General features: G+C 40.7%; 1 protein-coding gene across 9 annotated transcripts in view; it reads right to left on the bottom strand.

Moving 5' to 3' along the window:
* UNC13B (unc-13 homolog B) overlaps positions 1-15,919 on the bottom strand; it is a 205,622-nt gene that overhangs the window by 91,502 nt on the left and 98,201 nt on the right. For 5 of the 9 annotated variants that reach the window (XM_052670164.1, XM_052670161.1, XM_052670162.1 and 2 more), the window contains exons 2-3: positions 8,691-11,257; positions 3,832-3,854 (exon numbers count right to left, since the gene is read on the bottom strand). The exons of the other annotated variants lie outside the window; for them this stretch is intronic. In XM_052670164.1, coding sequence (XP_052526124.1) covers positions 3,832-3,854; positions 8,691-11,151 — 2,484 coding nt within the window. In that variant the 5' untranslated portion in view covers positions 11,152-11,257. The remainder of the gene's footprint in view (positions 1-3,831; positions 3,855-8,690; positions 11,258-15,919) is intronic. 9 annotated transcript variants of the gene reach the window in all.

Below are 15,919 nucleotides of genomic sequence, written 5' to 3' on the forward strand. Positions count from 1 at the left end.
ACAGGAAAAAGTGTCATACTGGGTATATTAGTTATTGTTTGACAAAGCATTTTTCTTTCAACTGTACAAATTATTACCAACCAAACTTTCATTTCAACAAAATGCTCTGATGTGATGGCAAGTGACATAAGTCAGGCTGGATAAGCTGAACAGGAGTAGGGGAGCCTTAAAGTGGGTAAATAAGCAACTAGCTGAGCCAGCCATGGACAATACAGGACGAAAACTGGTGGGAGTAAGCAGGATCTGCTGATGATAAACATGGGAGAATTATCAATACAGAACAGAATTCAGACCCTGATGGAAAAAAACTGATGATTCTGAAGACTGCAACAACAGAGGATTAAACAAAGTAGAAATGGCAAGGTCAAAGTCCTAAAAAACACCATGAGTTTTTGCTTCCAAGCACATTCTCAGTTCAAGAACAGCAGGTGATAGCAGACTTGAGTCACAGTCATCACACTGTGGCCATGAGCCACTATGATAACAGCCATGTAAGGAGAGAACATCATCTGAAGACAATATACCTTGAAATGTCTGCATAGAAATAAAAGCATAAATACCACTGTACAGTTCTGGCAAGACTCCTCTAGAAAGGCACGAGTAATCTTATTCTACACCAAAGTAAAAAGAATTCACATAGAAAAAAGGTAAAACCAGTGTGAGGGTGCAAAGACAATGCTATAGGAAGACTAAGACACACTTCTTACTCTAAAAAATGAAACCTCTTCTGTATTTATTCAGTACAGGGAAAAACATACATCATAGAAGAACTGAGGCTAAATGTAAATGGAGGATGAAAGTCAGGTACCTGACCATGACAGTCCTACTACAGTAGCCTTTCAAAGAGAGACACAGACACCAAATCCAAGCAGTTTTAAAGAAAGAAGTGAGGTTGTTCTCATATGAGGTAATAACCACATTACATAGTGCCAAAGGGCAGCAAGAAGTCCTCTGCAGTCCCTTGTAGCAGTGACATCTGCAGCTGAAGAACCAGAGGCTACATTACCTACAAGTGTTGGCATTTAGATAAACAGGCACCTCCAGGAGTGCCAGTTAAACAAGTGCGTTGATAGTTTATACCCTTGTTGTGTGCAGGAACATTTCATACATTCCTCTTCACTTGAAGGCAAATGGCAATGTTGCTCAGGTGGAAGTGCTGCAGCTGGGGAGTTTCTCATCCTCTGAAGGCAGCACTTGCTCCAGCACACTGGAGGGCTCCAGGAGCTGCTGTAGGGTTTCTACCAGCCGTAGATCTGCTCAGGTCTGCGCCAAGACAACAGCTGGGCTCACTGAGAGCCTATGCAAGCAGAGGAAACAATGGGCAGATGCAAAGAACATCTGGAACCTCTGTAAAAGCTTTTAACGCTGTCCTTCCCAAAACAAATGGAAAGGCAATGTCAACGCATGTAACACCTGAACATGCACATGTCACAAAGCTGTTTTTTATCTGATGTCTTATTCACTTCTCTACACGGCTCTCTCACTTGAACTGATTCTGAAAGCAGTGAGACCAGTGTGACTCTCAACTATTTTTTTACCTAATTTCCTTTAAGTTCATAAAGAAGCACCAAAAAGATGGGAGTGACAAACATAAACAAAATAGTCCATCACCTCTCTGCCCAGTTTTTCTATTTCTGATGGATGATAAATTTTACATTCACTGTCCAACAAACCTCCTCAGCCAGGGAAGTCGCTGTCACTCCAGTAATGAAGTATGCTAATTCACAACAAAGGATGCTTCAATCAGCTGCTGAAAGGTCTTCTCCAAGTAATTAAAGTCTCTTCCCAACCAAGAGCTGTTTACCAAAATCATGCTAGTGACAGGAGCACAAATTTAATACCGTGGATTAAAAAGGCCAACAGACAAGATCATTTGAGTCACAGTATTCAGTCATAGAGAACACAATCTTTAGTGAGGCCTAAAAAGTCACTCAGAAGGAGTTCTGCTTATTCAGGAAAAGCAGTAGAAACAATTACAAGTAATCTGATAAGTTATTTAACAAAGTTGAAATATGTAAATCCTGCAATATATCTCATACAAAGGAAGATGTTTCAGTGATAGAACAAACTACTTCTATAGGACAGAAAGTCTTCAAATGGACAGAAGCAGAGTGAAAGTAAAATCACAAAGTCTTTTTTCTGGGAGAACATCCCCAGACCTGCTTGCAAACTCCCAGACCACATGAAAGTTTAAACTCAGAAGTTTCCATCACATTTAAGTATTGTGCCCAACATGCTGCCCCCTTACAAAAAGAAAGATGTAGAATATGGAAAGCTGCATTATGTCAACATAGAAGGAAAAAAAAAAATCAGCAGTGGCTTCATATTTGTTTTTTAAAATCATCCTAACTTGTTTTCAAATACCATGCTTGGTTATTGAAACTCAAGTACCTAAATTTAGCTGTAGATAAATTTGAATCAGGCTATAACAAGTAGCAACTGTTTCAATGTCTAAATTAAACTTCCAGTCATGCCTAATTAGATCCTTTCTTCAAGGGTATTAGCAGAATCAGACTAAGCTAAATCATCCCAATTAAACTAGTCAGTCTTGTGGTTAAATGTCTTTATTGATTCAAGGACGCTGCATTTTACATGGATCCAAAGCTGCAACAAGCAGAAGGATTATTTTAAAATCACCATGTTCAGCAACAGCATTGATTCAGAAAACAACTTCAGAGCCACAGAGGAAGGTCCTTCCACCTGATGAATCTGCCAGTATCAGTTTCCCACACAAAAGATGAGCTATCTAAAGGAGACTGCCATGTTTTTGCACCAAAGCCAGAAGGGGACAGAACCTGACACCAATTCCACATATCTCTGCAATTCCAAGAAAGCACAAATGGATGGATACTGGCCAGTAAAAATGAAACAAATCTCTTGATATGTCAGACAATAAAGCTTAGAAATGAAAATTCGTCAAACTCCATAGATGAGATTTACATGGAAGCCAAAAAGCTGCACAGTGTTGATCTACCCCAAGAAGATAATTCAGCCTGACTCATACAGCTAAGGGAGAGACAGAAGCACAGCAGGCACCTCGCCCATGTCGTGTAAGTTCAAGAAAATAAAAATTCAACAGAGAGAAATTTCTCTGCATGAGGTACAGCTGCAAACAGAAACAAAAGACATACACAGCAGTCAGTGAAAAACTCTGTGGATCCTCCTAGGAAGAAAGAGTTACCGGTTGCCCGCAGACTGCCCACGATGAGCAAAGAGGCAACAAGTCTGTGACCAAAGAGGCAGTTTATACCTAGGTCTCATAACAAGGTAGACGTCTCACTGCCTAGCATTAGCTGATAAGGCAGCTAACATCCACCTTTGAGCACTGCCCTGCTCAAAGTGCAGCACAGAGCTCAAACAGCACCTCCCAGTACCCACAGTCATGCCTAATTGTGGTATCAGAGCCCATTACAGAACTTCTGACTTTGATTGCTGCAAGTGCACAAAATGGCTAGAGATGGAATGAAATAATGCAGCCGATAAAAAATAAATGAGGAAGTACTTGATTTAAAGAAATTTCATGAAGAGGGAGACGAGGAAATACAAAATAAACAATTTGTACTCTGCTAACAGTGCCTCTGCACACCACATGCACCCCACGGAGCCCCGAAGGAAGATCACTCGAAGCATTCATGTTTTCTCTTTGTACAAGGTCCTACGCACTGAACAGACTCTTAGCTCACACGCAGTGTTTACACTGCCTCCAGCAACCATAACATGCTAAACTGAATCCCAGGGTCTCAGGTGGAGCAATCGATTACATGGAGACAAGGCATGCACACAGAGGAATTTCAGAAAGAGATGCTGGTTAGAAGGGACAACATGTACAACCTGGAGTTCTCCTCTACCTCCTTCTGTGAAGAAAAAAAGAGAAGAAGGAGAGGAAGAAAAGTTAATAGATCAGATTTCTGCCACGAGATCAATAAAGCGATTTCAGGGAAAACATTTGCTGCAAATCGATACAACATCTGTGCAGCACAGTTTTGTGCTGTGCTTCCTGGGACATTCAATAGTTAATCTCTATCAACTACCTCCAAATTAAACCATGATCAATTTCACCCATAACTGCACATGCATTACAACATATGGTTTTCAGAGCAATTTTTACAGAGTTACAGTTCTTGTTAATAAAACTCAAGAATAATCTTAATACAGAATTAGAGATGCCATTTATCATGCTTGAGAGGGAACCTGTATTTATTACAAAGTGGGACAGATTTGCTCCCCCTCTCTCAAGAGTACATACACTATTTGCATCTGAAGCATCCCCCTTTCCTCCCTCCCCATACCCTGTACATTTTGCCCATTATGAGGAAACTGGTAGCTCCCACGGAACACATTTTGCTTTTGCAAATACCGTAACGCAAGGAGATATCTTCTAGTTTTATAAATCTAGGCAGTTCTCCTCTGAGAAAGAAAAAAAAAAGCCAAAAACAACACAGAAGCCTCCTACACTAAATCTCATGTTTATGGATAGGCAATTTCAAGGCTACTAAAGTCATATGAGAGTCATACTAAAACTTCCGGTAGAGACATGTTATCTCAAAAGTCTTCCAACCAGACAACTTCAAATCTGCACAGAAGACAGATATTACTCAGCTGCTAGTGAAAGAAGGAGGAGAAGGAATGCCTTCATGGCAAGAAGGGCCATTCAAACTGGTTTAAAAGCTAAAATAACTTTTCAAAGTCACTCCCTGCATGGGTGTAATTACACACAAGCAATCACCAAGATAGGAAAACAGAGAAGCTATTTTAACTCAATCACTAAGGAGAAATCAAATTACTTCAGCAAATGAAGTGCTGGATTGTAGCTGAAATAAAGGCCTTATTTTCTACCTTAAAACATGCTTGCATGGATTCTCAACAAGAGAAGCTCTTTTCAGTGGTGCCCACTACCACAACAAGAGGCAGTGGGCACAAACTGGAACACAGGAGGCTCCTTCTGATCAACAGATTACATTTCTGTGTTGTCTGAGAGATGGAGCATTGCCAGAGGTTGCCCAGAGAGGTTGTGTAGTCTCTTCCTCAGACATCTTGATAAGATTCCTGGACATGGTGCTGCTGGATATCCTGCTTGGGCATTCTTCCTGCTTCAACAGGGGCTGAAGCATATGGGCACAGAGGTCATACCAACCCCAGCCATTCTGGGAATCTGTGAAAGCCCCTGGACCACCTTGCAGGTCTCTTGCTTGTGAATTAATGGAGGAAAACATTCTCACACAAGCAGCCTCAGTTGCATTTCCTGTCCTTTCTTTTCCCTTTAAAGTCCTTCAAATCCAAACCTCTACTGACTTGTTCCTTTCAGTTGTCTCACTTCCAAGGGCAAATCCAGACCTCCCTTGTTGGTTTTTATCTCCTCTGCATTTGAACCAGATTCCTTCCTGAGTCACTGCAGTGTCTGAGAACAGAAGAGCTGAACTTGTTGCACTCTTGGGTTTGCCATGGCACAGTTACGCTGAGCACGGAAAACCCAACTTCAGTCCCTGGCTAGAAAACACTGAGGACAGATGGAGTGCAACAGCTCAACTGTAGCAAGCCATCAGGGTGCATCTGTAAACTATTTGTGCTTTTAAGGCTTATTCCCTTTGTTCTTTTGGGGTTGGTTTTCCACAGATAAACCCTTGACACCGATGGATTGCTGTCAAACTTACAGGTCTGACAGTGCTTCGGCTTCTCAAATATCAGTCAAGCTTATTTTGAAACAAACTGAGTAATGAATCTTGCATTCATTTTGAGAAATACTGAATTACTTTGCCTCTGATAACACCTCCTTGCAGGAGTTGTGCTCACACCACCATCACCAGCAGCTACATTGATTAAGCTCCAATAAAGGAATTCCTTCACCATTTCATTCTCAGCATCCATTGTTATTTCGGGGGGAGGTTGGTTGTGATTTTCTTGGCTGCTAATCTGTTGTTGCAGTTTCATTTTGTAATGTTGTTTGTTTTTCTACAAACATAAAGTTAAACCATCTTCACTTCATTTGCTTGTTTTATTCCAAGTTAAAACTTTGAAAATTTGTTCATGTAGTCAGTGGAACTTTTTTTTTCAAATTAAATACAACTATCTACATGTTTTTGCTAACTTCTAAATTGTTCTGATAATCTGCATCGGTGTACAGCTATAAACAAAGTAAACTTCTATGCCAATGCATCATCTCTGATTCACTAAAACACACAGGCATACTAACATCTTCAAAGTTGTTATCCACTCCTTTGCTGCAGACTACTGCCAAACACATTTAATAAAACACAGTGAACTGAGCATTCAAACAGGCACGAGTAGTATCGTGGTTCAGCCTCAGAACCAGAAAGCCAGCAGGCAAAACTGAGTTTTTGGAAGACTTGAGCCAGGAATTTAAAAACACATTAAAAAATACATACATATCTTTAAGTAAGGCATATACAGGCATCTGCAACTGGAAAAAAAAAAAGGAAAAAAACAACAACCATACAATAAACTCATTCACTGCATTCTGAATATTGTGCTTTTTCCAAGGGAAGAAAGTAAGTGCTTGGTTCAAGCTTATTTCAGGCTGAATGCAAAAACAACAACAAAAATTAACAAATAAATAAAACTATTGCTTCATTTTAACAGAAAATGCTTGCCAAAACTGAAAATCTGTATGATTAATTTTTACCTGCTCTGCAGCCCTTGGCAATACTCTCATCTCCTGCCCTCACTCCAGGTCCTGCCAAGTGATGTCCCTGTACTTTCCCTTTTCTGTTCCCAGCTCCCCTGCCTTGCTTTGATGATCAGGTTGCTTTGTTTAATGGCACTCCTTCCAGGTTTCCTCCCAAGTGCTCTTCTTTGATCATGTTTTTTTTTTTTTTCCCCCATTACTTTTAATTTCTTTGGATTCCTCTGGTTTCTCTTTCTACATCGTTATTTCATCCTATGCTTACTGTTGTAACTTTAGCTGTCATGCCTACCATACAGAGATACCTTTACTAGAAAGGCATACAAATATGAACTTTTTTGATGAATTAATTACTATAGAGGAAAATAGAAGAGGGGAAACTCAGGGTGCCAATCTGTGCTGGAGCCAGATTTAAGAAACCAAAGTCCAGCTGTGATCTCCCTCCTCCCCGCTGCTTTGGCTATCTTGTAAACATGCCTGTAATGCTCAAACAGCAGAGACAAGTAGCCTCTTCTCACAGGCAATGAAGCTTCGGAAACAACTTATTTCAGTATTTTGTTGCAAAGTGGCAAAGGCCAACCCAAACCACTGCCTGTTTCCCAGGTCCTAACATCAGAACTTATGTCCAGGATCTAAACACAATGAAACACTACCAAAAGGGGTGGGAGGTGAGTGGGGTGAGAAAAGAAAAAATATAAATTCCTGAATGAAAAGAAAAAAACTAAAATCTCATTTTGACATTTACTATTCATTCTTGAGTGACTCTAATAGTTCCTTCTAGAAATAGGTACACATCAGTGCCAAGCTGCTAACGAATCCTGGTGCTCTGCTCATCAAAAATGTATTGTTCGAATTTACTTCACAATAAGGACCTCAAATAAAGTAAGAAAGCAGAGGTTATTGAAGGCTCTATGATCTGCATAACTGAGAAGGTAGCTAGTGCAAAAGTCAAATACAGTCTGACAGATCTTTTCCTCACCAAAAGCACAGTCACTGGGAGGAAAAAAAAAAAAAAAAAAAAAAAAAAAAAAAAACAAAAAACAGAATACTTAGGATGACAGAATTTTCACTGATTACTCTGAGTAGCTTTCATGATTGCAAGGAGAACTGAATAAAATATGGGATGCAGGGAGGATGGAAATGAGGAAGATTTCAAGCTGTAGCCGCAGTTTATACTTATCTTGAAACCATCAACTCTCTTTCCTTAACTGCGCAGTGATTTGGACAGAAGCTGTCCTGCTGCCAGGAGAGGGAGCGGGTAGATGGACCTACATTCCAACATTAGATAGCAAACCAAGGCCTACGGACACACAGCCCATCAGAGCAGGTCAGCCATTTCCATCTCCCATGTCCTCAGGAACTGGTTAACCAGCATAGCTCCAGTGCTGTATTAGCTCACATCTCTTTCCTTATGTCTGCTGGCAATAAGGGATTTAGCTTCACGCAGATGGAATACAACTCATCTCATGGATAAGCTAACAAAACAGCATCAAATACAGGTCTTGATTTTTATTTTTTTCCTTTTAAAGTTTCTGCTAGAATAACATCAAGCAGAGATTAAACACTGAGAACTCCCACTTCGTGGTGGAGCCACTTGAAGTCTGGAACCACTCAACTCCTGAAACTGCACATCCAGCTACTTTTAGCTCAAATGCACACTTAGTTATCACATCTTAACTAATATATTTAACAAGGAACCAAGTCACGAATTATGATGAAAAACCCTAACACCTGCTATTCCAAAGATGCATTGCAAATCTTCCTTCCTCCCCCTCTCTCTCACAAAAAAAAAAATTAAAAAAAAAAAAAGAAAATTGAAGCTCACTAATTTGCATTCCAAGGTGTTGTACAATCAATTTTAGAGCTGTTTTTTTTGTTTTGTTGATTTTTTTTGTTTGTTATTTTGTTAATACTGTTGCATAGAGCACACACTTGCCTTCATAATCGTCTCCTAATTTCTACGGTTGTTCACCTGCACAGTGAGATATTGGTCACTGGCTACACAAATACCAGATACGGACATCTCCTTAAAAACATTTTTTTTGTTTACCTGAATTTGTCTCCTCAGCAGAAATCCAGTTTCCTTCCTGTGCTAATTCTTTTATGAGTCTCCTACGCATTTGCCTCTTTTCCCTCAGTACATTTTTGAAATTGTTGATACACTTGTTCAGGTAGATGGTCTCTGCACACACCTTTTCAAGGCTCATGGGCCTGCACTCTTTTGCTTGTTCAGGTAGAGAGTTCACATCTACTCCACTTTCATCAGGAGGTGAACGCTGCCCAACAGGAATCTCACAGTCAGATGATGGCATCAAACGTGAAGCAGGAGGCTCGTATGCAACAGAGGAAAGACTGGAAGGAACAAACTGCATTTGAGCAGACGCTTCACTATTGGCAGCTGTGTTCGCTTGGCTTTCAGAGGACTGACTTGGAGGGGTTTCTGCAAAGTTGTCAGAGCTGCCACACATACCTGAACCGGTCAGCATAAGAGTACTGTCATCATCCATCTGTAAGCCACTATCATTTTCCAAAAGCATTTCAGAATCGCTTGTCTCCAGTTTGTGAAACACCACTTGCAGAGCAGACCTGAAGTGATTAATGGCTTTCCCAAGCTTATTAGTATAAAACTTCATGTCTACAAGATCAATGTTATCCCGGGAATGATCAAGAAAATACTGGGAATTTTCCAGGACATCCCTAAAGACCTGATCGGTTGGATCTTGATCATTCAGGTCCATTTGGATCATATCTTTCAAGCTGTCACTACTGTCAGCCAGTTCATCCGTTGTATGATCATAGCTAATGGTTGTCACTCCACTAGAAATATCTTCTCTTGGAGTATCAACTTTCTCCACATTGGTAAATTTGCATGGGGTATCACAGTCTACTTCAATTTTTTCTGCAGTTATATTTTTGTCTTTACTCAGAAAGGAAGAACCGTTCTCAGTGACACTCTCAGCATCGTGCTTGTGTTCACTTCCACTGCTTGAGGCACACACCTGACTTTCATGGACCAAGGACTCAGACAAGCAGCAAAAATTTCCATCATTTGGTTTGGCCAAACTGGTCATCTCTGGAGAGCTTTTTGGAGTTTCATGAAGAGCCTTATGAAAGTCACTCTCATATGAAGGCTGTTCATTGCAGCTTATTGTTTGTGCTTCCTTCCCAGTATCAGATATTGAGCTGCTTTTCTTACTCAAAGTTGACTTCTGCACAGAATCAAATATCTCCCCTACACATTGTGTTTTTCTGCTTGTGCTTTTATTCTTAACCTGGTATGAGTCAGTCCGAAGGTGCTCAGCTGCATCAGCACTCTGTGATGCATCAAGATTCACTGAATTGCAATTATTTTTCTTCAAGCCAGACTGCAAAGAGACTGAATCTGCTTTGTGGCCTCTCTGGTCATTTTGCCTCTTTTGCTCTTCACTGGTAGTGATCCAGACCCCTGAGCTTTGCAGAATAACAGACTTCTGTAAAATAAAGTCTCTCTGTTCACAACTGACAAGTTTCACAACTGCTGGTCTTGGCGTTAACGACTTGCCTATTCCAATATCTGACCTATAAGCATCTTTTATATACTTACTGCACTGGATACCATTGAAACAGTGATACTCAGATAAGAAGCTGCAGATAAGCTCTACTGTGTTTTCGCCATCTTTTTCTGGAATCCCATAAAAATATAACACTGGTTCTTCCTTGTGTGCCTCCTTGTTTGGCTCCCGAGCATGTGTACCTGAAGTTTTGGCAGTGGAACCACCCTGCAGGCCTTCTATCTCACTCAAGACAGTATCCACGCAGCTTGAGACTTCATCCACAGAGCCTTTTATCAAAGTGAGGTGCTCGCGGAGTTCTGCAATCTCTGTCTGGATGCGACTTATTCCCTGAAGCTCTTTGACAATATAATCAACCACATCTACTGAGCGATCCCTTGATTGCCGTCTGTGACTCTTGTATGCAGCAGGCTTCTGCTGGGGAAAGCACCCTTGCCTTTCAGCTCGCTCTCTCCAGCTCATTGTTATGCTCAGAGAAGAAAGGTCCTGCCCACCAGATATTTTACTCTTTCTTTCAGAAGAGGTCTGTGTTACACCACCAGTACAATTTCCCTCCGAGTCCTTCTTGTTCTGTTGAAGCGAGCATGGTATTTTTACATAGCCATCCCAGTTCAGTTCCACCTCACCAACACACACTTCACTCACGCCCTTGGTTTCGTGTTGTCCATCCTGATGGAAGTCACCTCCAGCAGCGGAAAACTCAGTGCTTGCAGAGCTCCTCTTCATTCCACAAACAAACATGTCCGTTTCGATCTCTACTGGAGAGAGCTGGCAGTGGTGAGCATGGTTTGGATTCTCATCTGCTTGGCCTTGAAGAAGCCTCTTCATTTTGTCCCGTAGAAACAGCTGGAGTCTTTGCTTCCGGAGTTGCTTCCTGGCCCACAGTTTTACAACAGGTTTTCTCTGCCGAAGTGCAATTTCATTTTCTTGCTTTTTCAATCTACTTCTAGCAAACATCATCAGCAGCTGCACCTGTGTTTTTCATAGTGCTACAATCTGCACAAGCACACATCAATCACTTCCCAATGCACAATTCACATCCAGTTTTTATTCTGTCACGAAGTAGCTACCGAAAGAGGGAAAAAAGATTACAATTTGGTTCAGATAGAAATAGCCAAAGTAACTTAAAAAGAGGAATTTTTCTTTAAAAAAAAAAAACAAAAAACATCCACATCAAAGCAGACAGAAAGAGGATGTACAATTTAAAGCGTACAGCCATCATCTTGGTTTTGGTCACCTGCCCAGATCAGGTCCTTCTTTGCAGAAATAATTGTTCCTTACCCCTTCTTCTCCCAAAGAAAATAAAAATGAATAAAGAGCAATTCTGTGTCCATTTCCTTCAAGTACCAGGTTCACAACTTCCAATAGGCTGAGCTTCTTGCAGTGGCGGGCTACGTGACTGAATTACCCTGACAGTTATTAAGGATTCTATCAAGACACTTTTCATTTCTGTCTACAATCTTCATTCTTTCTTCCTTCAAACCAAAGCAGAAATCAAGTTAAATTTGGCTCAGTACCAGCTATCTTACAAGAACTCCACAAAGCAATGCAAAGAGGCAGGAAGACTGCGTGACAGATTTTGAGTGTAAAACCTTTTTGCTATTTTAATCTCTTAATATTTTGCTACTAAACAGTGGGGAGAAAAAAAAAAAAAGAAAGAAAAAAGAAAAACAACCAACCTTAAAGCTTACAAGCTCCCAAGCTAACCTGCAGTTAAATATGCCACACTTAGCATATGTACGAACAGGCTGAGCTGACAGCATGAAGATTCTGCACGTCACATCTACTCCAACCCTGAAGATTTTGCAGTGGATCATTTTCTCCACTTAAATCTCCTCTATAAGGAGCAAAGAAAACATATGATGTTACCTACTTAAAACTTTCAAGCTTCTTCAACTGCTGTATCTACAAAGCAACCCACTAACAAACAGTTTTTTCCTCCAGGAAGAAAGGCATACAGAGACCCAGACAGACATCCTCCTTAAGCCGAGGTGACTAAAGAATGCCCACTGCCTTTGATGCATCATGGTGGACTTGCTGCTGCAGTGTACATTCATTCTCGTGATCTTATTCCCTGTAAGATCTATAGTAGCTGCCCTTAACTTTCATTTCAATTATTATCTAATTCTTTAAAAAATATTTTTTAAATTCTGCAGCACATAAAACCATGATGTGCAACCTGCAGCCTAAGTTAAATTTTGCCAAGTGCATCTAGCTTGGTGCAGGGAGGTTTACTGCTGTGCTGAAAGTACTAGAAAGAGTTTCTAGCCCTAAAACATCTAAACCAACAGCAAGGTCACAGTTCATAACCAGACATTTGTCTGTTGCTCCATTCTCACCATTCTTCGAGGCTGGTAACCTTGGCTCTCCGATCACCATCTCTGCAATCCTGGAATCTACTGCAGAGATGGCCAGATGTAGTCCCACAGCACCCAATGCAAGTGCTAGAACAAGTGCTGAGCCCAAGTATTTCACATTTTTACACTAAGTAGAGGACAGAACACCACCAGAGTTCTGTCTGCACTGAACTGAGGTCTTTGCCTAGGCACCAACAAGCTCCTCCTCTGTCTTCTCACTGCCTAAGGGCTGGCTCCATAGTTCACAAAAGCATTCACCAAGTGTTTTTTTCAGACATGAAATACTTCACATTTTTTAAAGATTAATTTAAGGCTTGTATGCCTTCACTGACTCCAAGCTGCAGCAGGACAGAAACTATCCCTTATTTACAGTAATGCCAACGCTTTGCTATTAGTGTATTTTCATTGTGGTGAATTCTTTGTTTTCATATTGGTTGTTTCTCCTCAGGACCAAGGAAGAAGGTTTTCTGACCTGGATAAGACTGCACTTGTAAATAGCAGTCTCTACAATCAGAGCTAATTAACATGGTATAACAGAGGCTGCCTCTGTGCTTCAGGCTTACGTCCCACCATCCAGCAACTCAACCAAGTTGTTATACCTGTCATCGTGGGAGCTACACAAATTCTCCTCTTAATCTCTTTGTCAGCATCTCGAATACATCAATCTTTGGTTTTATAAAATGTTCAGGTTACAGAGTCCATCTGTTTGTTTTGTCGTTTTTTTAAATCTCTATCTACTCAAAAGGACTGACTTAAAAAATATTTGCTTAGATTCTTTTACCACTGACAGCATTTACCTTTCCACTTGAATGGTTAACTGGTGATTAATGCCAGAAAACCACTTCTGTGTCAACATTAAGAAATAAACCTTAAGAGAGAAAGCAGTCAAATTCAACAGCACCCTGGAAGAAGAGATCTACAGATGTGCTTCCTGCCTGTGTGCATTACAGCAGCAAGTAGAGATGCTCATTTCAAATATTTTCCAGCATATCAAACAATGAGGGCAAGAAGAAAAACTTAAGATGTTTGTGCAAGGAAGAAATTCAATGTCCTACTCATGGCTTTCAAGGCACCAGAGGGACTTAACGACAATTTTAGTTTTTAAAAAAAGAAATCAATTCAAGCTGAAGTTCACTGTCAGTTCCTTTGTCGGCTGCAATGCTTGATAGCAACAGTTTGTTACGCAGAATGCTGTTTCCTGCTGAACACACTGGCAGGACCACAGGTGTTCTGAAGCAGGTAGCTCAATGCAAACATGACAGAAATTTCCTTTTATATATTTGTTTATGTGATGTGTGTATGTGTGTGAATACAAATAAAGAAATATATATACCTATACAAACTAACATACATATGTATATATATATACACACATGTTCTTGTTCAGATAACTGCAGCATGAGCTGCAAAACTGCCTATAAGGATCCCACCTAACATATATATGTATACATATACACACATGAAGTCTTCGTTAGAAACTTTTGTAAAACAATGACTTTGTTTAAAACTAGCAGCAATACCCTTCCAGCTACCCCAAGACAAAGCTGTTTCCTCCCAACCTGGGAATAAGGCTAGAAGAAAACATGAGGATGCCAGCTCCAGATCAGAGCGAACCATTTCCACCTCTCTGTACAGTGGGTGGAAGTCAATGCTTCCACCATAGACCACAACATTGCTACTTAGAGGAATGCCAAGAAGCAGGTAGAAGAATTGCCCTCTTTGCACTTCATCTGCAGGCACTGTCCCTCCATGCCCTGCTTTCTGACACCATGATAGATCCATGTTCAGAAATGGAGCTCAGAGTATTTGCCCTACCCATACCATGGCTGGTCTCACATTCCTGCTGCACTTCTTTGCAGGGCCCTCCCCTCCTCCACATCATCCAGGGAGGGGTGTGTGTTCCTATTCCCTTCCATTAAGTCAAACTAGGTGCTGTGCTGTCTGCTATATGGGTCCTCTATTCTTCTAGGTTGGTTTGAGATCTTGAGGTTATGCTCCCCTGTAGCACAGAAAAAGCGACAATGAAAGTTAATGCAAGTTCAGCCAAAAAATGTCTAATTTGGATGCAAATCCTCACTGAAATCTTTTGCTCTTCTATAATCACTCCAAAAATTATCCCAACATATAACAAGAAATCACATCTTTACATAAGGAATATTTGCATCCTGATGACCCACCAGATACTATGAGCCCTCACACAAATTTTGTTCTGATTGCCTTTTTAGCAGGCATTCCTCAGCAAAATTTAAAGTTTCACTCAGCACAACCACCTCTCAGTGTGCAGAACGAGGAACAACACCCACAGGTTCCATCGTTTCTGCATCCTGCAACCCAAAAGACAGCCAGGCTCAAGGTGAGCAGGAGAAAGACACTGCTGGCATTACACCAGGGTAGATGTGAGGGCAGACTCAAAGAAATACAAGAACCAATTCACTATGATCAAAATGCATTTCACAGAAGCCTGTCTGGCTACCAACTCACACCACCAAAGCACTGAGTACAGCCTTTTGGACTGGATTATATTTACAGCATCTTCCACACACAGTGGTACTGCATTACCTATGCAAGTAATTACTATAAGAAAAGCAATCAAATGTCTTTCTTCTTAATAAAGAACCTTTTAAACACAAAGAATACCACGAAGCAAAATACAGGACATTCTGGGAAAAGCGGTTTTGGCATTATCAAGAGAAGGAATTCGTGGCTAGGGCTGCCATAGCAACACCGCCCCAGCACACTGATGCTGAAACACTGACTCTTTCTGTGAATATTATAGCATTTTTAAACATGTTAATTGCTTAAGAATCCTAACAACAGGGCTTGACAGAAACACGAAGGGTTGCAGCCAGCTTTGCTGACGTATGACTACTGGAGGTGAGCATGCAATTTTCTGATTAACATGATTAGATTTAATTTTGGGTTGGATCATAGCTAAACAAGGAATTTATTGCTTGCTTCTCAGAATGTGTCTCTTTTCAAACCTTCTCCTGATAATCAGCAAAAAGCTAACTTTTTAGTCCAGGCATGAATTATTGGAACTTGAAGTGACCAAGTGGAGCAACGCTGAATTGGAGAATAAAACAACAGCAGGACTGGAGAATAAAAAGTGCTCTGCTAAATTGTTCACCTCAGGGCATTCCTGCTAAATATAAGGTTGCAGAAAACACACATGGCACTTCACAGTGGACTAAAGATGAGATATATCTATGCGATTGAAAAGACTCTAGTTGCAAAGGATAAGTGTGATTTTAAAAACAAAACAATGCAAACAAAGAAACTATTTCACAGTAAGCCCTGTTCCCTGACAAGCTTCAATCTGTGTTCTTGTTCAGATACTGCAGCATAAACTGCAAAACTACCTACTGGCATCC

This window comes from Tympanuchus pallidicinctus, unplaced genomic scaffold (assembly GCF_026119805.1).
Source record: "Tympanuchus pallidicinctus isolate F22 unplaced genomic scaffold, pur_lepc_1.0 scaffold9, whole genome shotgun sequence".
Classification (NCBI taxonomy): domain Eukaryota; kingdom Metazoa; phylum Chordata; class Aves; order Galliformes; family Phasianidae; genus Tympanuchus; species Tympanuchus pallidicinctus.